General features: G+C 35.7%; 2 protein-coding genes across 6 annotated transcripts in view; one reads left to right on the top strand and one right to left on the bottom strand.

Moving 5' to 3' along the window:
- Positions 1-9,089, top strand: part of LOC131678799 (MAGUK p55 subfamily member 7) — an 80,324-nt gene extending 71,235 nt beyond the window's left edge. For all 5 annotated transcript variants that reach the window (XM_058959122.1, XM_058959125.1, XM_058959124.1 and 2 more), the window contains one exon: positions 58-9,089. In XM_058959122.1, coding sequence (XP_058815105.1) covers positions 58-234 — 177 coding nt within the window. In that variant the 3' untranslated portion in view covers positions 235-9,089. The remainder of the gene's footprint in view (positions 1-57) is intronic.
- Positions 9,090-9,878: 789 nt separating this feature from the next.
- Positions 9,879-20,118, bottom strand: LOC131678800 (beta-ureidopropionase). The gene is made up of 5 exons (XM_058959127.1): positions 19,820-20,118; positions 19,039-19,301; positions 18,885-18,979; positions 10,409-10,726; positions 9,879-10,354 (listed from the first exon to the last, which is right to left on the bottom strand). Exons 1-5 carry the CDS (start codon positions 19,921-19,923, stop codon positions 9,971-9,973), a joined length of 1,164 nt encoding a protein of 387 aa, XP_058815110.1. The 5' UTR covers positions 19,924-20,118; the 3' UTR covers positions 9,879-9,970.
- Between the last annotated feature and the right edge of the window lie 5,936 nt (positions 20,119-26,054).

Here is a 26,054-nt window from a genome sequence, read left to right on the forward strand (position 1 = left end):
CGTTACGCATAGGATAATCTACGGCATAATAATAACGATTATTTTCTTTTTCCACAGGACGAAGAGTTCAACGAAATGATAAAATCGGACGAAAGGATCACTTTCCTGTACGGACACTTTTGCGATGACGAAATCGTCAACGGTGACCTGACGGAGGCGTTCGAGAAGCTGGTAAGTCTGGCCAACAAGGCAGAAACGGAACCGCTGTGGGCCCCGGTCAGTTGGGTGCAATGAAGGCACATTTGCTCTGCTGCCACCGAGCCGGAGTTTGTTGAGCTTACGTGAGCCGTGCGGAAGGAGGTGCTCGAAAAATCGGTGTTCTGTTTTATTGTTGCTACAACCAACGGGGAACTGCAGTACGTGTTTTTGTATTATAGTGGTTGATTTATTGTTTCTTTTTGCTCGCTCGTGTATAAAAAATAAGAACGCAAACCAATCGGAGAAAATAACTTTAGTGAGTTTGATTTAGTTCTGATATTTCACTGTTTTGTTGAAATTTATCTTAATATTTTGCGCCGGAGACATTGATTTCTGGCGACCCACAGAGAACCAAACGTCCATCTAGAATATAATTTGCAATTATTTTGTAATGTTTAGTGACAAAATTTAGACACAAATATTTTTTCGTTGTCAGTGCATTTTTGTTTTGGAATGACTCCAGTGTGAAATTTATTTTAAAGAAATTGTATATTACTGTTAGAAAATGCCTAGATTACCGATACGCATACCTAGTTTCATAATCTAATGAAAGATTTTGTCCGCTAATACTTGAATGAATTTGAAATTTAAGACAATATTTTAGTTTAGGTAACATGAGTATAATCAATGCGTTCCACACTGCCCTTGCATTCAAAGAGATGTGGTTATCGAATATTCAACACTCTGGTTAAATTCTTCATAAATTTTTATACGGGATATCATAAATCAAGGTAAAACACCAACAGAGATTATACTTTCGAAATCAGGATTAGAAATGAATTTTTTTGAAGCTCCTTGCACAATTCAGTGCGCCAACAGCTATAGTATCGCTCTTATCTGTGTTTTTTGTGAATTTGAGTGGCATCAGCTTCAAACTGACTGCCAAACAATATATTTTTAGGAAACCTCGGCCTTTGAGGCACTACTCATTATAAGACGTGTGAAACTTTTGTTTAGATTTGCGCAATATTGGTGTTGAAATATGTTCCGTCATTAAACGATGGAATCCCATCAATCTTAATACTTCTTAAACAAATTTCGGTATGTTCGGGAAATGCATCGCTTTGCAGCGTGCGACTTGAAGCTTTTCAATCCGAACTCCATTCATTTACCTGCTGAGCTTGAGCTTGAGTTTGTTTGAGCTTGTGCGACCACCCCTGGCTGTTACTCCGTTATCGATCTGGACTAACTGAAATTGCACAGGGATTCAGTAGACAATTATGCTTGAGAGTAGCAAAACATCTTTCAATGTGCAACTCCTGGTAATCCTATAGTGTTTATTGATCAATACCGGCGCCGGCCAGGCCCGAACGTAGATCGCGGAAGGAATGTTAGTCCGATACTTTCTTTTTCTAGAGGCCGTATATACTACTTTATTTCCCTTCCGAAGGACGACGTGAATTGAACCCACACCAACTGGAATGCGCGGCGGTCACGCTTACCACTCAACCACCGGCTCCGTCCCAGACCCTCATTCATTTACTTACTGGACCACTCAATCTACGTCCCTAGTCGATAGTATCGGATTTCGTCTTTTTTTGTTTAGTTCATTTTTTGACACTGCTCGATGTGTGAGCTTTTAAGGACGCGACGACTCGCATTAAAATTAAAAAGACGGACAACAAAAGATTTTGACCGGCAGTAGAAGTAGTCTTTGTATGGTGGCAAGTTCAGCGGATCATTCCAAGGCAATTGACGTAACGCATATCTTATGAATCTGCGCTGGACGGCTTCAATTCTTTTGCTCCAAGTTGCATGGTAGGGGCCCCAGACAACATTTGCGAATTCCAACTGTGAGCGCATAAGTGAACAATATAACGCATTAAAACATAAAGGATCCCGGAATTTGTTGGATATTTTGGACATGAAACCTAGTAGACGATTTGCTTTGTCAATGAGCGCTGAGAAATGATGGGTGTACGTTAGCCTTTCATCTAGAATGACGCCCAAACCTTTTACATGTCAACGCGTTGCAGCTGAGTTCCAGCAATGTTGTAGAAAGTAAACATGTTCCTCGTTCGATGAAAGCTGATAACAAAGCATTTGCAACACTAAGAACCATCATATTTCTTTTATACCAACTCTAAAAGGTATCACCGAGTTACTGTAACTCACGGCAATCGGCTTCTTTCCTTATAACTAGAAATATTTTCAAGTCGTCGGCAAACAACAGTTTTCCTTCACGCATTAAGATGAAAACCACATCATTCACGAACAGTGAAAACAGTAGCGGACCAAGCGTACTACCTTGGGGAACTCCAGAATGGTTGGAAAAGGTTACAGATACATTGTCACCAATTTGGACGACTTTGCAGTGAACAAGGTATGATCGAAGCCAACGGCAGAATCGAGTAATGCATCCAAGTTTATCAAGCTTCGTAAACAGTATCTCATGGTTAGCAATGTCGAAAACCTTCGCAATGAAGTTATTCCACGATAATTTTCGATGTTGCATTTGTCACCTTCTTTGTACACCAGAAACATCACCGAACACTTCCATTCATTAGGAAATTTATGCTGCTGAAGTGACATTTAAAAGGTATGCCAGTAGGATCGCTAAAATATCGGAACATTTTTTTAGAATTGCAGAGGGTATTGTACTTACTCCTGGATCAAACGACGATTTAGTTTTCCGAATTGCAGAGAGAACCGATTGTCCTGAAATTGTGAATACATCCATGTCCATAGCATCAACGGAAACATCACGAACCGCATCTTCGAGCTCGATAACAGATGGCACATTAGTTGTGAAAACACTCGAGAAGTAACTATCAAATAGTGAGCATTTTTCCGCAGTCGTAGTCGCTTTTTCGTCATTGTAAACCATCTTAGATGAGAGGTCAGCTTCTTTTCTTTTCGTGTTAACGAAAGACCAAAAGTCTTTCAGATTTCTTCGTAAGTTTTTTAGAATACGGTATATCCTTTGTATTTTTTTGTAACTGCGATACTCATTACTGGCTATTGCAAAGAAGCGCTTGAGAAAAGGACATCATTGATTTGTGTACGCACGAACAGCTTTGGCACAAGTGTAATAACGCTCCAACAAGGCTTCGAAATAGTGTCGGGTTGTCGAATCGTTTACTGTCCTCGTTAGACGACGTGTACCCTGGATCCATGGGGGCCTTGGAGGGGCGATAATTCTCCATATTGAGCTTACAAAGCCAAGTGCCGATGTAGGCTGACAAATTTTAACGTGTAGTAACATCCCTCTCTCTCAATTTCATAGCCTTAGAAATGACGTACGGAACCTAGCGAAGTAACGTCGAATTTCTTTCGGAGGCTATCATAAACTTTGTGTCTGACTCACTTGTGCTGCCTATTAACAGGTCGCTCACGTCGACCAAAATTATGGCCACCAACTGCTCATATATAGAGACACGGGTCTGCAGTACTTGGCTTGAACTTTAACTCAAGTAGTACAGAGTGTAATGCTTTGTTCCAGCATCTGGCAGATTGGCGCAAACCATAAATACTTTTGCGAAGTTTACATACCTTTCTTTCGTACCACGTAATAACAAAACCAGGAGGTTGCTGCATATACAACTGCACCAGCTGCCAGAGAAAAGCTGTTAGATGTAACTCTCTGCTCTGACAGTATTACGCATGAGTTGGCAAACTAGCTCGTACCAAACGATCTCGAACCGTTATTATCTGATCATAAGTACATCGTCTTTGATCATTTAAACGTCTCGCTAGATATCGTCACATATCGACATCCCAAATCTACGAACTTTAACCTCTACGAAGAGACAAGCCCCAAACGACTAGGTTTCAGGGGTATTTTCCAATGATTGAATCTCCAAGTGACTTGGATAAGGTCGTGGATAAAAGAAACTCACTCATAGTAGCAATATACCAAGAGGCTTGTCCGCTTCGAGTTATGCGTGCTTCTAGAGAAACACCCTGGTGGAATGCCGCACTTGTTTGACTCAAAAAGTTATGCAGAAGTGCTTAGAATCGCAGACGCAGGGGCGGGTCGGAAGCCTTTAAGTTGGCTCGCAAAGCATAGAGAAATTCCCCTCGATCCTCTGAGCTAAGTGGTTGAAAAAGCCTCTGTCTCAAGTTACAACGAGACTAGCAGATTAAATAAGTTACTTTCGAAATCGAAAGACTTTCAAGTCAGTTCGATTAGAACTACTTATGTTGAATAGTCGTCTGACGAAGATGTAGTACTCGACTGTCTTTTGACACACACTTTCTAGGCTGTACAGAGCCATCACTGACGACTGCTCCTGAGTTCTTTTCAGGTAGTTCTGATTCTTGGGCATTTGCTCGTAGATTTGTGACAATCGAATCGATCATATGGGGCGATTGAAAGTTTTGCTCCGTATAAATCTCCAGGAAACGATGGAATTATTCCAGTTCTACTACAAAGAGGATATGAACACTTCAAGCATATTTTGTAAATGGTTCTTACTTGTAATCTTGCAACAGGATACATTCCATTAGCGTGGCGGGAAATAACTGCAAAATTCATTCCCAAAGGTGATCGCGTCACTTATGAGGAAGCAAAGAGCTTTAGACCGATCAGTCTGACCTCCTTCCTTCTCAAATCAGGGGAACATTTAATCGACCACTACATTCGGAATGTTACCTTGGGCGAGCTCCCACTACATGCAATGCAACATGCATATCAGCGGGGGAAGACTACTACCACCCTGTTACACCCTGTTGTTGTCTACAGCATTGAAAAAGTTTTTTTCACGAAAGCATTCAAGTTTAGGAGAGTTTCTTGATACTGATGTGTCTTTCGAATCCATTTTGCAAACAGCACGAGGTCATGGAGTACCTTCATATATCAAGAACTGGATACACGCAATGCTTAGCAACCGACATCTGTGCTCATTGTTAAGACAGGTAGAGACAAGAAAACTGAGCGTCTGCGAATGTCCTCAAGGTGGTCTGATGTCACCACTTGTATGGAACCTTGTTGAGGAAACTAAATGAGCTTGTGTTTCTGGCATATGGTTTCGTCGACGATTATCGTATAATGATCACCGGTATTTGCATTAACACACTTTTTGGTATGATGCAACAAACCTTATGTGTTGCCAAGCAATGGAGCTCGTCTGTTGCAGTTCATTGACTCCGAAATTATTGTCGCAGATCAAGTTAAGGAGGTTGGGGTAATTCTTGACAGCTCACATCGATTTTATAATCAAGAAAACTTGCATGGCCTTCGGCCAATGTAGGCGGGCTTTCGGCAAATCTTGGGAACTCAAACCCAAGTACATTCAGTGTATCTACACAACAATTGTTAGACCAATACAGGCATACGGGTGTATTGTTTGATGGCATGAGGGTGAAGTTATGCTAATCCTTAATTGGATTAAACCGGGTCGACAACACCTTCTGCTGCTCTAGAGGCACTCTTGAACATAAAACCACTAAATGTGTTGTGAAACAAGCACTTTCTTGTGTATTCCGGGCTTTGGAACAGTAACCAAACAGATCGTGCAACTAGCCACACAAGACTGTGGCCCCAAATAAGTTTGCACTTGTTCCCAGTGTCCTTACACTAACAGGTAGCTTTCCTTTTAAAACTTTCAATGTGCGAATCCCTCCTCGTGAAGAATGGCTGTCTGGCTGGATAGAGTGCCAACTTGAAGAATATGTAATTTGTTCTACTAACGGTTCTTTGTTGGAGGACCAAGCCGGTGCTGGTGTCTACTGTCGTGAAGTGAGATTAAACCAGTCTCATTCGCTTGGCAGATACTGCTCCGTATTCCAAGCAGAAATCTTTGCGATTCTTTGTGGCGTACAATCGGCACTTGAACAGGGAATTTGCGGCAAAAGAATCTTTTTTTGTTCCGACAGTCAGGCTGTCCTAAAAGTGCTTAGTTCGGCAGATTCGAGATAGAAATTCGAATTGCGAACTCAAAACGAAGAAGTTAGCATTTCAAATGCTATCTACCTTTTATGGGTACCCGGTCATTCCGGAATTACTTGAAATGAATGGGCGGACGAGCTAGTTAAAGCGGGCACTACAACTGACTTCGCTGGTCCAGAACCAGTTTCACCACTTTCGATTGGATTGGATAAAGCACAAGATTCGCTCTTGGGCTGCATGCAAATGATGACTTTTCTGCCGGAGGTGAGTCCGGAAATGTCAAAGAATTTGCTAATTTTCTCCATCCACAATTGCAATATTCTGGTCAGGGCACTGACTGGACTCAATTATCGCATGGCTACTATTCAGCGTGCTGAGTATTATTCGTGCGATCTTTGTGAATCCGATTACTGAACTTCTTGTCATTTGATATGTAACTGCCCCGCAATTGCACATCCGGATTTTTGGATCTTCATTTATAGGTGAACCTATGTACAGAGAGCTAAAGCTCAATGATATGCTATTGTTCCTAACCCAGTGTGGTAAGTAAAGAGCTATAGTTTAAGCCATATTTGAATGACAGTATCTCTTCGGGGGTGTTGTCGTTCTATCCCCTCGGGGTTGTTGATATATCTGCTCCCTGTTTAAATAAAAATTCTAAATCCTTCCAGGGATTGGTAGTTTTATTTCTGGTGCTGTAGCACCTGCAGATCGTTCAGCATCCTTTCGGGGGTGCAGAATGCTCTGTTTTAGTTGTTCTGTGTAGTTATTTTCCTTACCCGTAAAAACCCCCGTTTTCAAAAATGCCGTTTTATTCAAACCGAAGCGAGAGGATCAGAGCGCATTTCCGAAAGCACTCCTTCTGAGTGCATAGCAAAGATAGAAGAAATGCTCTTGAGGCGACTAAGATTAGTTGATTCATTTTTCCTCCTCCGTGATTTCTGATTCCAAAACGAACAACAACAGATTAAGCGACGGCCATATACTGAATACATGAAAACGAATTTTTTCATTTATAGATTCAACCAGTCACAACATTTTAGTCGCAACAGTGTTTTAATATGGCACGAATTCCTCCCATAATAGTGAAATTCGGTATGCCAATAAAAATGATATCGCGTTAAAATGACACGAAAAGAAAAACTGTCGTTGTCAGTAAATGGAAATATTTTTTTTGTGTAGTACCCTTAAATATGATGCCTAGTATTCATACTAAGAGTACAGAGGGCAATGATCTAATACAGAAATTCAAATTGGGTGCAATTCATAACTTGTCAATTAAAATTAAAATAGAGTTGCCAATATCGAGTATTATATGTGAGTTTTGTTAAACGTTCAATGCCTTAGCCAATCGGAGCAGTGGTTCTTTTATCCATTTCTATCTATTTCCAACAATAAAAATAACACAACGAGTTTAAATGGTTGCCCGGCGGATCTCGCGCAAGCTCTTAGCTATTGCACGTGGATCCCTGTTTACGAGGCGGGGAAATATTTTTTCTTCACTAACTGCATATAGGGGGACGTTCATATCTATCTCGCTGTTGAATTCTTCCATGTCATCATCGTGGTTGCTCCCTTTATAGTCGCGAACATCTGATTTCTTCCTTGCTTGCAGCCTTTACGAGTGTGAATTTTCTCAATGATTGTGCTGGCTGTAGATTTTGAGTTACTTGACGCAGCTTTTGCGTTATCAATATTAACTGAACAGGTGCCACAAATTTGATAATTGTTTGTGTTCAGCGGTTTCTGGCCAGAGTAAACCGTAATGTGCCGTTTTTCACAGAACTGTAACGTGCTAGTTTGTCATTGATAGGTGCAAAGAATGCTATGTGTTATTGTACTATCCCATAATGATTTGTACTGCATTTCTCCCAAATGGGACATGTATCTGCAAGTAGGCGGTATTCGATCTAGTAACCGAACGTTAATTCTCTTAGTGTCCATATATGAGGCTCGTAATTTTAGCATTGTCACACATAACCCTGTGAGTTATATTATTCAAAATGTATGGTTTCGCCTGGGTCAATTTGTTAAACGGTATTAGCGCTTAATACTTGACATAGTATAACTCGGTGAAAGTGTAAGTCTAAGCTCCATTTTCACCTTCAGAGAATGTTCGTCATCACGAATACTCGGTCTTATGTGAGTCATCAATAATCATTGCACTATTTCTTGCTTCTGCGACTCACTCATCTCGACAGATTTCTAGGGCCCGAAGTATAGTAACAGTTTCCTTTGTTCTTCAGACAAGGCCCGCAATATAAAAGTAACTATATTTGTCGTTCGCTTCGCACTGAAGCATAAACCACACTGAGTTTCGTGACTATAGTTTTTTGTTGTTGGAAACAGCAATCTTTTTCTCAATAATTTTTTTACACCAAATGAGCTACAAAATTGTTAAAAATCGCTGATAATTTAGCCCCTAGCACCCCCTCCCCCTCCCTTCTCTAGCTACGTGCATTTTAGTAGATGTTTTGAAGCCTGATATCTTATTTACAAGTTCTTGGGCCCCCTCCCGACTTTTTTATGGCTACGAGTTCAATTATTTTTTCGAAAACAGTCTTTACTTGCAAATGGAGCAGGAAAGCTTTTGTTGACTGATTTCCCCTATTTTGACTGCTGGTTTTATGGCTGTATAGTGCAAAGGGCAAAAATGAATTCATAATCATAAATTTGCAGCGTTTCGATTTCAAGGTAAATATCTGTTGGTGACTATATACTAACCATAATCGCGTCTAGTTTCAACTTCGTTGATAGCTTAACTATATATCTATTTGAAAAGTTGAGACCAACCGCTTTTCTCCCCAAGTAGTCTGCGTAGAAACACTGTACCCGATAATCAAGTCTACTTCGATAAAACCCAGAGGAACAATTCCTATAATAAATATTCCAACATGCATCGAGTAAACAAACAGAAAAAAAACTTGACCTTGCAGCATTCTACTCGCAAAACATAGAGTTGTATATTTTCCGACAATTTTAAACCTTCAAACATTTAGCCTGTCTATTTAAACCGAAACGTTCTTTGACTTGCCGATAGCATATATAGTGTTGAGAAAAATAAACATAAACAGTTCGTTGTACTAAACAAGCAAAAAAAACCGAAAAATTGTCTTTCCCACGTCAATAGCGAGAATACTAGCTACAAATAAAAACAATTCATACCAAACAAAATCAGTGAAATGGAACTTTTTCTCACCCTAAATTCTAAATGAAAAAGCAGGATAGAGTACGCGATTGCCGATAAAGATGAGCTAGGTACAGTTTGCGCAAAGAAGGAATTATACCACAGCTTATCACATAGGGATATGTACGAGACAATATAACCGCAAATCTATACAGCAAAACATGCAAAGGAATGTGCTATGTGAAATATAGTTCTGTAAAAAAATGTAACTCATTGTACACACAAATCACCTATGAATACATTTTCTGTTCGTCAATCTTGGGTAGTTAGTAGTAGCAAAAAACGCAGCTTGGGAACGATCTTTCCAACCACTATCGATGTACTCCGCTTGCTGCATTAACTAGAAAAACTACCCTACAACAAACAAAAAATAAGACCTGAAGTCATGAAACAAAACCCAACCAAATTGATGCCACAAGATACAAAAAAAAAACAAACTAACCTAATGCAGAGAAAAGATGATACAAACTGAACTCTCCAAAGGCCAGGAAGAGTTATCGCGAACTTACAAATAAGCAAAACCGAAGGGGAGAAGAAATGATAAAATAATGTTGTTTGTTGATTAGTTTTAGTGACAGAGGAGAAGTTACAAATTCAAACGAGACAAAATTGAATTACTTTTCTTTTCAAACTACATACATGATAAATTCGAAACGAGAGAAATAAAATTATAAATTTTACACCAAAGCAGCTGCATTATATAGTTCATTGAATAAACATTCTTTACAATCATTCGTTGAGTTTCCCTTGTTTTTCTATTGATTTTCCCTAATGATGTGCGGCTTGTAGTCGGGTTTGATGGCCTGTGTCAAACTGTCCGCGTAAAGCGGCAATCGTTGAGTCATCTGGAAGCCCCAGAAATCCTTCACCTGTCGGCACAGGTTCAGATCCATTTCCGCAATGAGCAAACCATCTTTATCCCGCGATAATGCCGGAGTTCGTGAACCGTCCGGTGCGGCAATGTACGATGAGCCGTAGAAGGGTCCAAAGTCCTTGTGAGCCGGCAGTCCGTTAGCCGAGGTAAACTCGTTCGGGAAAACCTCGGTACCGACACGGTTGATGGCCACCGTAAAGTAGCTATTCGCAATGGCAGCGTTTCGAGCTTCGATGCCCCACAAGGGTTCGCTGAGGGCTCCAATCTACGAAATAAAAGTTTTTGTTAACCCTTTCAATGTTATAGTCTGCACTGTTACCGTTGCCGATGGATTAAACACAATCTCCGCACCGTTCAGTCCGAACATCATCCAGTTCTGCGGGTGATGGCGTCCGTAGCAGATGTTAATGGCGATGCGACCGAACTGGGTCTCGAAAACCGGATGCCCGGTGTTACCCTCGAAGTAGTAGGTTGACTCGTTGAAATCCCCAACCCGGGGGATGTGGTTTTTCCGATGTTTTCCCATGTAATTGCCGTTGTTCGAGATCACGACGGCCGTGTTCCAGATTGTGTCGTTGTGATTCGCGTCCCGTTCGAGGATGGGTGAAATGATGACCATGTTGTACTGTTTGGCAAGCTGGAATTTGAATGGAGTCGTTTTTTATTCGTACACAAAACTTTAAACGCGTTTTTCCCGGAATCATTTCTTGGGAGCCAGCACCATGAATATCCCACGAACCGTTCAAAAAATTATCTTCTTTTTATATATAGCCCTTACTAATCCTTGACACATCTTTTGTTTTTGAAATTATAGTAAATGTTTCTGATGCAATTAAAGGCCATTTTTCGTAACAAAAATGTATTTTTTTTAAATGCCTACAATTTTGTTTATATTTTAAATTTTGAGAAAACAAGGATCAATGACAAGAAAATTGAATTTACCTTCAAACCGTTTTTAAATTGTTCATGTCCGATGAACGTACGAGCTCCAACCCTTGTTTTGTAACACGTTAAAAACCTCAATATATTTTGCCTTCTTGTTTCGAGTATAAAAATGTTTGAAAATATATCAAAAGACATGGTATTTGTTACTCCTATACCCCCTTAAGCAAAAGTGGCATGAGTTTCAAAGTACAAAAATAGCCTTTACCACAGATAACAGATTCGACGATTGGTTTCCAAACGTGCGTTATGAAGCATGCACTACGGAAGCATCCCAAGGAGGTCAAATGTGAGGAAGACGTGAAGATTTTTTTTATTTGCGGTGTTGGGAATCGAACACAGGTGAACTACCTACAAGGAAATCGGCTTACTAACTACGCTATGCTTGCCCCATAGACTTCCAAATTTCATGATACTGTGCCAACGAAGAAGATTACAGATGATGTTAGATAAAGCAGGACGGAAAAAATCGGTAAAAATGTGTTGGTGTGGCAAGCGATCTGTTAACGTAGCATCAAAAGCCTGTCGTTCTTCACAATGGGCATAATCAATGATTAAGATTACAGTAACCAATGCATATGATAAGGGCTTTTACATGTGTATCAAAAGCATGATATTTCCTCATTGTTTTGGTTAGATCTGCCATCTGCTTATTATACACCTGCAACTTTAAAATTGCTCAAAAACCAAAATGTTGATTTTATAGATAAATGGCCTAATTCGCCAAACTATCTCGAGTTGTCTTCCATTGAACAGTATTTGGTTACAATTAAACGGCATTCGAATAAAGTATAAGCGAGAATATCCATCGAAGACTTCAAGAAAATGTAATTTAAGGGGGTATTATCCTGTAAACGGTCTAAGTCATATGAATATTTGCACGTGGACAAAAAAGTTTTCATGTTAAAGGGTTATGCCTTTTTATTTTGAAGATTTTTTTGTCGTTGAAATATATTCGCTTATTTGGGAGATATTACCGAGCAAAATCGAAATGTTTCTTTTTCAATCCATTCCGGGTTGCCAGAAAACGATTTTTTTATTTCGATTATAGAGGTTTTAACCTTAAGGTCATTCGCTTCTTCGGATTAGACCTACTGGATCTGTAGAGATGGGTTTCCGAAAGGGCTCCCCGTTAGAATCACTCACTACAATTGCACGCGAGACGGGAAATGTGACCATCTGAAACACTGCTTAAGGCCAATTGTAGCGGTCCGTGATTCTGAAGAACGTGAATAAACTTAGAATGAATGCAGAACCGTGTTAATTGCTAAATCTGTGCAAAAAATAAAGCGTTAATTGCGAAAACCGTTATAAAACGTGCAAATAGAAATCTAAGTGTACGCGTAGAAATTTCGTTGTGCAACCATTAAAATATTGTTCTCTAGTCAGCTTGAAAGTGAATGAATGGGGAAAATGAATGCTGGTTGAGGTAAATTCACGCGAAAATAGGCATTTGAATTTGAGTTTTCGCACACTGATCACATTGATATGAGAAAGGCTTCGTCTCACTGCTAGATAAATTAAATTCAGTTTTCTCTTAAATACTATCAATATGAATAATTTCTTTGTTTTTGCTAATGCAAGTTTTAAAAAAGCGTGTTCGTTTGAATGATTCAATGTTGACATGCCAAACGAGCAACATCATGGCTATATCGTACGGACGCCACAATAAGCGGAAGACGCTACGGATTTTCGGCACCGGTGGCATTAACCCGCACGCAGTTGAACCGTGTACGAATTTTTCGGGTGACACAGGATGATTTGCAATGTGGGTGGGTGGTTTTGGACTGAGTTCAATACTGCAGGGTGCGATGTGTGTGCGTGTGCTGCTTGAGAGTTTGCTGTTGAAAATTAAAATTAATTTTTATGCGTTGGATTGGCGCTTTTTTCGGTGATTGGAGGAACCGAACTTAAATTAGATATAAAATAATTAGGCTGCAATTCGATTTTCTTTAGACTTTCTGGAAGACTCAAAACACGACTACACCCGAACGATTGCTAGAGAAATCTAAAGGGCGAACACGAAATTATTGCGACACCGAAAATGTCATGCCAATTTTCTTATAATGTTTAAAATCAAACCAAAATTTTAGGGTAGTTTTATACATATATTTACTTCAAAAATCAAAAGATAAGGTCATCGATGGAGCCTTCAGTGTAAAATTGAACGCATTTTCGCTTGATGCCCTCCATCAAAGTCTTTACGGTGGCATCCGGGACCAGTTCCTCAGTTTTTTTCCATTTTCTTAACATGTCCTTCTCGTCTTTGACTGTCTTCTTGCTCTTCCGAAGTTCCCGCTTCATCATTGCCCAGTACTGCTTCACCGGGCGCAGCTCCGGACGGTTTGGCGGATTCATGTCCTTTGGAACAAAATGAACAGAATTGGCCTCATACCACTCCAGGACACTTTTAGAATAGTGGCATGATGCCAAATCTGGCCAAAATAGCGGAGCTTCGTCGTGCTGCTGCAAGAATGGCAAAAGGCGCTTCTCGAGCCACTCAGATTTGTAGATCTCGCCATTTACTGTGCCCTTTGTCACGAAAGGCTCACTCCTCAGTCTGCAAGAGCAGATGGCCTGCCAAATGAGATATTTGGAGGCGAACTTCGACATTTTCTTCTTCTTACATTTGTCGTCCACATAGAACTTGCTCTTGCGGGTGAAAAACTCCAACCCCGGAATTTGCTTAAAATCGGCTTTTATATACGATTCATCGTCCATCACACAGCAGCCATATTTTGTCAGCATCTTCCCGTAGAGCTTCCGTGCCCGAGTTTTAGCCGTCGATTGTTGCCGCTCATTGCGGTTTGGGAAGTTCTGTACCTTGTATGTATGTAGTCCAGCTCTCTTCTTTGCATTCTGGACGTAGCTCTGCGACATGCCGATCTTTTTAGCCAAATCACGGCTTGAGACGTTGGGATTTGCTTTAATCATCCGCTTCACCTTTCCCTCCGTCTTTTTGTTCTCCGGTCTCGGTTTTCTTCCAGCTCCTTTGCCGTGGTCCAACGTCAACCGCTCCTGGAACCGCTTCAACACTCTGGAGACGGTTGAATGGTGAATGTTCAACATTTTTCCCAACTGCCGGTGCGACAGGTCAGGAAATTCCAGGTGTTTGGAAAGAATTTGTTCTCTCGACTCGCGTTGGTTCACCTCCATTTTCGTTGAATCGAAAAAAACGACTTCGAGTTTGACAGCATGTAAACAATACACATCAATGAGAAAGTGTGCAAAATTTGGTTTATTTTTACCCAATGGTAAAAAAGTTATGCCCTGTTGAATGTGTCGCAATAATTTCGTGTTCGCCCTTTAATTGAAGACGCCTAATCAGCAACGAATCGGATATGGGTGAGGCTTGCACGACGAAATAATTTTATCAGCTAGAACTAAACTCCTTTAAGCCATCCGCATTGTTACGTGTGCGGTAGCCTGAAAAAAGCAGCACCAGATCGTAGCTTCTGTTTGATTTTTAACGAAGGACTTACGTCTTTCGTTACTATACTAGGTGTCATTTCAATATTTGCAAATCGGAAGCGTTACGAACACTTTGACCTTTAATAACGTTCTTCCCACTAAACGAATTGCTAATCTTGTTTCACAAATCGAAAGGAAAACGTTCAATGCTTGCACCCTAAACCTAGTTTGCTATGTAAAACTGGTTTAAATATGCATTATTGGATTAAACAAATTTGCGCATAAAGGGCACAAAACAGAACTTAAATTAAGTATAGATCTTAATATCAATATTTGGTTTAAATAGCTCAAAAACTTTTTGGTGGTATCCAACCTGGAAAAGAGATCAAAATGGTGAGTTAAATAAAGCAATTTTGTGAAAAAATCTCCTCTGAGGCAGTATTCGAACCAGCATCCTTTGTGACTCTAGCTTGACTCTAGCTCAATGCACAAACCCTTATGCTATCCCTGGGCTATGATGATGTCCCAAGAAGAACACATAACTGTCGCATTGGCGACAGTGATCGTACCACAACCGCCGCTGTGACCCAACACATTTGGTCGGTGTTAAGACAGACCGGACTAAGTGACAAAATATTGATTTCGAGAAAAACGCGTTTAAAGTTTGAATCGCAGCATCCTTTACATTATGATTGGAAATTAATTTTTGCCATAATTCTTGTTTATTGTTACATATTTCAAATCTGGCAAAAGTCGAATGTAGCTGACGATATTCTTTATCCAGTGCTATTATTATCTCATTTTTTGATGTTTTGCGACTTAGTCCGGTCTGACTTAACACCGACCATTTGATCTATTGAATTTCCCTACTAGATACCAAGGCCAGGTTTTTTATTATTTTCAAATGCCTGATTTTAGTTAATTTTACTTCGGTGGGTGACAGAGCTAATGGAGATTGTCGATTTTTGGTCGCTCGCCCAGTTAATAGAATTATGACGGGAGCGAAATGCCGTTCCAATTAAACAAATCATTCATTTTTTTGAGTTTTAACATAAGTGCCAATACCTTGTTTAAGACTTGTTTGGTGGTATCCAAAATTGTGAAAGTGAATTTTGAGAGCGCTTTTCGTTGGCTACTGCTAGTGGGGGCCGTTCCTTCGAGGAATTATCAAAGCAGGTCACCGCACCGGCGTTCAAACGTACACTGATGACTGGAGAATTTTGTGGCTTCTACGACGATGAAACGCAAACTTGGAATTTTTTGCTATAGACAATTGATTTAACCTGTCTCAGAATATATTGGCTTAAATGGCACGTTCCCCGTATGTAGTCGGGGATTTGTGCCTGTCTCCTGTCTCAGATGTAGCTCACCGTTGAATGGGCGGTACTAACAAGTAAACCACCTATCAAATTACAGGCTTTTGCGATATAATTTTTATCGTAATTTCTGGTAATCATATCTTCTACGGAATCTTTTACACAATTGTTTAGAATATTCCCTACCAGGTCGCTCTAGTTATCCTGTTTAGTACAGCATCAATAATTGACGTTGAAAAACTACTTGGAAACTTCAGCTGTTACACATTTAGAAACGGTAGCATTTTTCCGCAAGGGTTACTTTTCTGATCCTATTTATTGTAGGTATTTTCCTACTTCTGATTAATTGGTCATAGTTCGTCTTTACTCATGGACAGTCATTCGAAAACGTGAATTTGTTGTTATTTTCTAAGGTAATTGGGTAGGTAATGTCCAGGACATTACCAGGGTGTTGACTTTGGACAATTATTTTGTGTACAAGTTTTCTGCATAACCTTGAAAATACTACCTAGAACATGATACTTTTAATGGTCATTCGCCAAATTTAATTTTCGGTTATACTGAAACTAGCCAGCATTCCTTAAAATTTATTTCGCAGAAACTTACCGAAAACTTTATATTCATATTGACAGATTTTTATGTATATATATTTTATGGGGAGAAGAAAATTGTTTTGCTTAATTGATTACCGAACGGAATACTATTCAAATTCCCAGGAAAAATTTACTGTACCCGAGATAAAAGCAGAATTTTAATAATATAGTCCTACGTCTAGACGTCGGAACGAAAATGCATTGCATATGAGGTCCACCCGAGCAGAAGAAAATAATTTCAGAATACCACATTCAAGTATACTGTACCCAATACTGGAACACCACAATAAGGTATTGAGGTAAAATACCTGAAATAATAACTGAGATATGTAGTACGAATAACTAGTTGATAAAGAAACGAGCTATTTTAATACCTGAATAATAACAAGACTTTTTCAACTTTCCAATAATAAAATTCACTATATGGTGGTATTCAATAAGGTATTGATTTGGTATTCGTAAAAATCACTGGAATACATAACGAAAACTAAAATATAGTATTATACCTCATTGAGGTATTAAGCAGGTATTGAAAAATGTTTCTTCAATACCTGCTTTATACCTCAATGAGGTATTAATAATCAATTAATACCAGGTTTTTGTATGGTACCAGAAAAGAATATGCTCGGATTCTTGGCCAGTTATTTTCTCCTGGTCGGGTAGCACCCAATACATCGAATACATCGAATCGGTAACTACACCGTCTATCTCAACGTTATCAGCGGGCATGTAGTTGGGGTAGTCCTTCATAAAAGACAGAAAATCACAGTTCTGTGCTCAGCTGGGCAAAATATTTGTCACTGCTGAATATTTCTGCGTCCGTTCAAACGAAAGCTTCAGGATGCTTAGATATGGTCGGACCGAGTACAATCAGGATTTTAAACTGAAAGTTAGAGTTTTTGTTGACGAATCTTGTTCGAGATCCATTTTACCAAACTTTTGTCAGCAGTAGATCATAAAAGCAGCTTTGTTTTACTTGCATCTGCGAAAAGATGGGTGGATAATGTCTGGGACATAACCGGAATGTCGTGATGGCTCTTGGACTGATGATTCGAATGAAATGATATGCACCGTAGTTAATAGTTCACAAACCAGGTCACAGCTCCTAAAAATAGTGTCCTCAATGTATTGGTGTTGATATACAGATATAGCACATCGAAAAACGTTCCTATCCATCGGAAAAAAGTCTTACAATGTCATGAAATATTGAGATCTGGAGTAATCTCGAAGAAATGCGTTTTTTGGACATGGATTTTTTTTAATTGAGATGCGACCTGAGTTTAAAAATGCAGCTTTTAATTTTTTTGTATGTCTTAGATATGCATGAAACGTTAAAATCTGGTGACAATTTGAATAAAAAATTATTTTGATTTTTTTTAGAAAAGCCGAAAGTTCCAGAGGAGAAAACCTTTAGAAAAATCACGATTTGAATGAAAAAGAAACTAAGAACTGCCTTTCCAAATTCCAATATTTTCCACGTCCCATAAAGGCTATTAAAAAAAATTAGAGGTAACACTAGATCTTAACGTTTCATGACCATCTAAGCCACTTTGCATCAAAACTACGAATTTGATTTTTGAATATTCAAAGAGTTCTTGGTGTTTTTGCACGGGTGTCTCCTGAATAGATGCTTATATGAAATGCGCGGCAGTCAAACACGAACGAACTTCGGTCGAATCATTTAGAAATCGGGTCTTTCGATATTTTTACAAGTTTACAATCATCGGAAAAAAATATAACGGTTGATGAAGGGTTGAACGACAGAGGTGAGTCGATTTCCCTAAAAATCATCAATTCAGCAAATTGATTTACACATACATATAGTCTTCCGGAACAATCCATCCTTAAGTAGTCTTTAAGTACCTAGGGTCTGCTGATTTCCCTGTCTCCCGAAAAAAATGCTCCGTCCGTCGCCTTCAAACACCTAACTTCGAATTATATTAAAGACAAATCTGCAGCAAACTTATATTGCAAATTTCACACAACTATAGTGTTCTTTGGTGTTCCGTATTGATGGCTTTTCACGGAATAGGCTAAAAAAAATCATTCATTCATTAGATTGTCTTACAGATACTTAACTTCATATTCATCGCGGCATATTCGCTGGCAATGCTGTTAGCGTAGATAAATGATACAAGGGGCGCAAAACTGAGTCTTCGCCAAGGGCGCCAGAAGACCACGCTATGACTCTGCATATATGCATTAAATGAGTGAATAGACCAAATATTTTCAATGCATAAATTTTGTTCTAGCCTAAAGGTCTTTCTTTTTTTATTATGATTATAGAGGTTTCAACCTTAAGGTCATTCGCCTCTTTTCGGGTTAGAGAAATCTCTTTTGGGAAATATCTAATCCTATTTGCGGGGTTGGGAATCGAACCCAGGTGAGCTGCGTACAAGACAATCAATTTACCGACTACGCTATGCCTGCCCCAGCCTATATGTCTGCTATCTGTGGTTTTGCAAATGGCAAGTTCCATTTAAATGCATATCCTAAAAATTGAGTACGACTCTATTACTTCAACAGTGCCTACCTCTTTGACCATCTTCGTCGTTGGACCGTTCTCCGCATCTTCGGCAAACTCACACCAGGGGAACTTTTCACGTGTACAAAATGCGAAGGGCATAGCTAAAACGAAATATAATTAACGGTCATGAATGCAACAAAAGCCTATCTTTCAATCATACTCCAAGCTTCCTGAAGGCAAATAATATTCACCCCCGCAGCAGCTGCAACCTTCAGGATGTTGGAAACCTTCTCATGCAGAGCATCCCGCTGGACGTGAATCGGAGCGGTCGTAGGAATGTCTACCGAGTTCTGGATTAGTCCGACACGTACGACCCTCGGACGGCGAAGATCTTCCTTGCGAGCAGTGAATGTGTACCCTTTCAGTTCCACTCCGACTTCCTTGGCCAGGGAAGTGGTTTCAGTGGAGAACGTAATGGCATTACTGTAATTATTAGACGATTGATAAAATCAGTCTGGCACAAAACACGGCTTTGCGGCGAAAACATTATTTTCAAACTGGTCCGCATCGTCAAACACGCTCCGATAAATTATTTTTAGCAATCTCACACACCCGCTGCTCGTCAGTGTCGTCACATGGCGCTATTTATTTTTCTTCTCATATTTTTTTCTGTTCGCGAGAAGCAATAAACTGCACCAACCGTTTTATGCGCGGTATTCTCAAACTTGCTAAGACACAACCACTGTCCACTAAACTTCATTATCGCTTATGCGATGCGCAAATGAAAAACGCAAATCTTATCTTCATCGCCAGGGTGATGGCAGAGCAAGTGTTTCAAACCATGGAACCGAATGTTGTTGAAATAATTACCATTCAACGAGATAAGGCGCACCCGTTGAACCAATGGTGGTCAATCATAAATCCATCCGGGAGATTTGATACGTCCATCAACCGTCTGGCTGTTGTTCGCACTAGTAAATGACTAGAATTTAGATACTTACTCGTCAGCACGTCCATAGAGAATCCTTTTGACTTCTCGAAGCTCCTCCTGTGGAATATACTTCTCAAGGGTCTCCTCCAAACTTTTAAAGTTACAATCGGACATTGTGGTAACTCCAATCTGGTCCACTTTCTGTTTGTCGATGAGTAGTTAATGAATAACAAGTGAGTAGAATCCAACAGGCCGTTAATGGAGGTCACCCGTACAGCGAACTAAACCGAACCGTTTCTCTTGCCACAGACGAATGAATGGAGTATTGTATTTCAACGGCAACAAGAAGAGAACTCCGCTGAAAGCTTTCGGTTGAGGCGCATTATGAATGAATGTGTGAGCACACAAGTGCCTATCGTTAGCCATACATTGGACAATCGTGCCGGCAAATGTTTGGATCTGATTACGGTGGTGGTATTCCTTAGATAACAGCTGCAAACTAGCAAGACAAATTTAAAAGCAACGTGAGCTGTAATATCCGAAAATAACAAATTTTCGGTAAAATCTAACTTTGTCGTACAAGTTATTTTATTAACAATTAATCGTGACACTAACCCTTTTTAAGTGTTTATAGGAATAAAAAATGGTTTTGCCGGAAACATCCAAATGTTACGACTTCATGATTGGAAGATGTTCAGTTATCAAAGAAGGAGACCCAACTTTTTTTTAAAAATTATGCTCAATAATGTAATAGGGTTGTATACCATTCCCCCGAAAGCCATTTCTCAGAAAGTCATTCCCCAGAATGCCCCATTCCCCAGAAAAGTTATCGGTTCTATAGCCGCGTATAGAACAAGGGTAACTGAGCTTCAGGAATCAGAATATATTGGCTTAAATGGCACGTTCCCCGTATGTAGTCTGTATTTGATTCATGAACTGAGCTTATAGGCATCATATTGTACATGAGTGCTGTTTAAAAGCCATTTTTGGCGAAATATTCGACTGATATACAGCCTACTCCCACTTTTCTACCGCGCCTATGGAGGAATGTCAAAACAATTTGTGTACTGGTTGAGAAAAAAAAACAAAATGAAAATGGAGGAAAAGTTGTTTTTCTTTCTTTCTATCTTTCATGATCTATCAGCAACATGTGTTTTTATCCTTTGACATGCAGCGTTTGATTTAGGCTCGAACTTAAGCTTCTAGAAGCTATGTTCCAGTGCGCTTGCTGTTTGATTCATTTGGGCCTTTGGTTATATGAATAATATTAAATCGAACGATTTTGATTAAAATCTGATTTCACTCACTGACGAACAAAAGCATGGTTTTGCGAATATTTTTTTTTTTCCAAATTACCTCCTTTCCTACACAAAACTAAAATTTATTCATCGCAGTTTCCTATCATTTTATGGCTCAAAAATTTGATTCCCTTTAATTTGTTTATGACTCCTAAGCCGATAAGCATTTTTGTGCTTACAAATTGCGCCATATCATATTTGTTTTGATTTGGACTTCATTGTTTTTGATTAATAGAAATGTCAACCATTAACGGCGTTATAACGGCATTGCTGACTACCGCTTGCGGCTTACAACTACATGGTTTTTAGGCTCTAAAGTATAGCTTCATATACCCATATACGGTCTAATTTAATGCTTAATGTTCGTAATGCTTATAAACATTCGCAAAGCTTGTATACAACTTAATAAAATTTTCAAAGCTGATATACAGCTTATAAACATTTTTGAAGCCCATATAAAGCTTATAAACATTGGACAGCTCTTATATAGTCAATATACTGCTTACTTTAGTGCTTAGTGGTTTGCTGGGTCATTATTTGTGGTTATGCCAAAGGTTTACGCATACCTAATTAAAGGAGCTTATGCGGTGTTAAGCTGCTGAGGATGTGCCGTCGAAAGCGACGGCCTCTCGCAAGTAATCCTGTTATCCTCACGTATAACCGGTTTACTCGAACATAGGACTTGGTTCTTTCTTTCAAACATGAGCAGTTCTTTGAATTTGTACGCCAAGTAACTCTTGCACGCAAACTTGTGATCTTTTCGTCTGCCCGGTTTATTCAAACATAACAGGTTGCACTAAATACATTTGAAAGTATTTTCATACCATACCTTTTCCAAATTTTCAAAATTTTACAAAATTTTACAAAATTTTACAAAATTTTACAAAATTTTACAAAATTTTACAAAATTTTACAAAATTTTACAAAATTTTACAAAATTTTACAAAATTTTACAAAATTTTACAAAATTTTACAAAATTTTACAAAATTTTACAAAATTTTACAAAATTTTGAAAATTTTTACAAATTTTTCGTAATTTTACAAATTTTTCGTAATTTTTCAAATTTTTCGTGATTTTACAAATTTTTTGTAATTTTACAAATTTTCGTAATTTTACAAATTTTCTGTAATTTACAATTTTTTCGTAATTCTACAAATTTTTCGTAATTTTACAAATTTTTCGTAATTTTACAAATTTTCTGTAATTTTACAAATTTTTTGTAATTTTACAAATTTTTTCGTAATTTTACAAATTTTTCGTAATTTTACAAATTTTTTGTAATTTTACAAATTTTTTGTAATTTAACAAATTTTTCGTAATTTTACAAATTTTTCGTAATTTTACAAATTTTTCGTAATTTTACAAATTTTTCGTAATTTTACAAATTTTTCGTCATTTTACAAATTTTTCGTAATTTTACAAATTTTCTGTAATTTACAATTTTTTTGTAATTTTACAAATTTTTCGTATTTTACAAATTTTTCGTAATTTTACAAATTTTTCGTAATTTTACAAATTTTTCGTTATTTTACAAATTTTTCGTAATTTTACAAATTTTCTGTAATTTTACAAAATTTTTGTAATTTTACAAATTTTTCGTAATTTTACAAATTTTCTGTAATTTACAATTTTTTTGTAATTTTACAAATTTTTCGTACTTTTACAAATTTTTCATAATTTTACATTTTTCGTAATTTTACAAATTTTTCGTAATTTTACAAATTTTTTGTAATTTTACAAATTTTTCGTAATTTTACAAATTTTTCGTAATTTTACAAATTTTTCGTAATTTTACAAATTTTTCGTAATTTTACAAATGTTTCGTAATTTTACGAATTTTAAAAATTCGTAAAATTACGAAACATTTGTAAAATTACGAAAAATTTGTAAAATTACGAAAAATTTGTAAAATTACGAAAAATTTGTAAAATTACGAAAAATTTGTAAAATTACAAAAAAATTGTAAAATTACGAAAAATTTGTAAAATTACGAAAAATTTGTAAAATTACGAAAAATTTGTAAAATTACTAATTTTACAAATTTTTCGTAATTTTACAAATTTTTCGTAATTTTACAAATTTTTCGTAATTTTACAAATTTTTCGTAATTTTACAAATTTTTCGTAAATTAGTAATTTTACAAATTTTTCGTAATTTTACAAATTTTTCGTAATTTTACAAATTTTTCGTAATTTTACAAATTTTTCGTAATTTTACAAATTTTTTGTAATTTTACAAATTTTTCGTAATTTTACAAATTTTTCGTAATTTTACAAATTTTCTGTAATTTTACAAAATTTTTGTAATTTTACAAATTTTTCGTAATTTTACAAATCTTCTGTAATTTACAAATTTTTTGTAATTTTACAAATTTTTCGTAATTTTACAAATTTTTCATAATTTTATATTTTTCGTAATTTTACAAATTTTTCGTAATTTTACAAATGTTTCGTAATTTTACATTTTTCGTAATTTTACATTTTTCGTAATTTTACAAATTTTTTGTAATTTTACAAATTTTTCGTAATTTTACAAATTTTTCGTAATTTTACAAATTTTTCATAATTTTACATTTTTCGTAATTTTACAAATTTTTCGTAATTTTACAAATTTTTCGTAATTTTACAAATTTTTCGTAATTTTACAAATTTTTCGTAATTTTACAAATGTTTCGTAATTTTACGAATTTTTCGTAATTTTACGAATTTTTTGTAATTTTACAAATTTTTCGTAATTTCACAAATTTTTCGTAATTTTACAAATTTTTCGTAATTTTACAAATTTTCTGTAATTTACAAATTTTTTGTAATTTTACAAATTTTTCGTAATTTTACAAATTTTTCGTAATTTTACAAATTTTTCGTAATTTTACAAATTTTTCGTAATTTTACAAATTTTTCGTAATTTTACAAATTTTTCGTAATTTTACAAATTTTTCGTAATTCTACAAATTTTTCGTAATTTTACAAATTTTTTGTAATTTACAAATTTTTCGTAATTTTACAAATTTTTCGTAATTTTACAAATTTTTCGTGATTTTACAATTTTTTTGTAATTTTACAAATTTTGCGTAATTTTACAAATTTTTCGTGATTTTACAATTTTTTTGTAATTTTACAAATTTTGCGTAATTTTACAAATTTTTCGTAATTTTACAAATTTTTCTTATTTTTACAAATTTTCTGTAATTTTACAATTTTTTTGTAATTTTACAAATTTTTCGTAATTCTACAAATTTTTCGTAATTTTACAAATTTTTTCTTAATTTTACAAATTTTTCGTAATTTTACAAATTTTTCGTAATTTTACAAATTTTTCGTAATTTTACAAATTTTTCGTAATTTTACAAATTTTTCGTAATTTTACAAATTTTTCGTAATTTTACAAATTTTTCGTAATTTTACAAATTTTTCGTAATTTTAGAAATTTTTCGTAATTTTACAAATTTTTCGTAATTTTACAAATTTTTCGTAATTTTACAAATTTTTCGTAATTTTACAAATTTTTCGTAATTTTACAAATTTTTCGTAATTTTACAAATTTTTCGTAATTTTACAAATTTTTCGTAATTTTACAAATTTTTCGTTATTTTACAAATTTTTCGTAATTATACAAATTTTTCGTAATTTTACAAATTTTTCGTAATTTTACAAATTTTTCGTAATAAAATTACGAAAAATTTGTAAAATTACGAAAAAATTTGTAAAATTACGAAAAATTTGTACAATTACGAAAAATTTGTAAAATTACGAAAAATTTGTAAAATTATGAAAAATTTGTAAAATTACGATAAATATGTAAAATTACGAAAAATTTGCAAAATTACGAAAAATTTGTAAAATTACGAAATTTTACAAAAATTTTCGTAACTTCACAAATTTTTCGTAATTTTACAAATTTTTCGTAATTTTACAAATTTTTCGTAATTTTACAAATTTTTCGTAATTTTACAAATTTTTCGTAATTTTACAAATTTTTCGTAATTTTGCAAATTTATCGTAATTTTACAAATTTTTCGTAATTTTATAAATTTTTCGCAATTTTACAAATTTTTCGTAATTTTACAAATTTTTCGTAATTTTACAAATTGTTCGTAATTTTACAAATTTTTCGTAATTTTACAAATTTTTCGTAATTTTACAAATTTTTCGTAATTTTACAAATTTTTCGTAATTTTACAAATTGTTCGTAATTTTACAAATTGTTCGTAATTTTACAAATTTTTCGTAATTTTACAAATTTTTCGTAATTTTACAAATTTTTCGTAATTTTACAAATTTTTCGTAATTTTACAAATTTATCGTAATTTTACAAATTTTTCGTAATTTTACTAATTTTTCGTAATTCTACAAATTTTTCGTAATTTTACAAATTTTTCGTAATTTTACAAATTTTTCGTAATTTTACAAATTACAAAAAATTTGTAAATTACAGAAAATTTGTTAAATTTTTCGTAATTTTACAAATTATTCGTAATTTTACAAATTTTTCGTAATTTTACAAATTTTTCGTAATTTTACAAATTTTTCGTAACTTCACAAATTTTTCGTAATTTTACAAATTTTTCGTAATTTTACAAATTCGTAATTTTACAAATTTTTTGTAATTTTACAAATTTTTCGTAATTTTACAAATTTTTCGTAATTTTACAAATTTTTCGTAATTTTACAAATTCTTCGTAATTTTACAAATTTTTCGTAATTTTACAAATTTTTCGAAATTTCACAAATTTTTTGTAATTTTACAATTTTTTTCGTAATTTTACAAATTTTTCGTAATTTTACAAATTTTTCGTAATTTTACAAATTTTTCGTAATTTTACAAATTTATCGTAATTTTACAAATTTTTCGTAATTTTACAAATTTTTCGTAATTTTACAAATTTTTCGTAACTTCACAAATTTTTCGTAATTTTACAAATTTTTCGTAATTTTACAAATTACCGTACTTTTACAAATTTTTTCGTAATTTTACAAATTTTTCGTAATTTTGCAAATTTTTCGTA

This window comes from Topomyia yanbarensis, chromosome 2 (genome assembly GCF_030247195.1).
Source record: "Topomyia yanbarensis strain Yona2022 chromosome 2, ASM3024719v1, whole genome shotgun sequence".
Taxonomy (NCBI): Eukaryota; Metazoa; Arthropoda; class Insecta; order Diptera; family Culicidae; genus Topomyia; species Topomyia yanbarensis.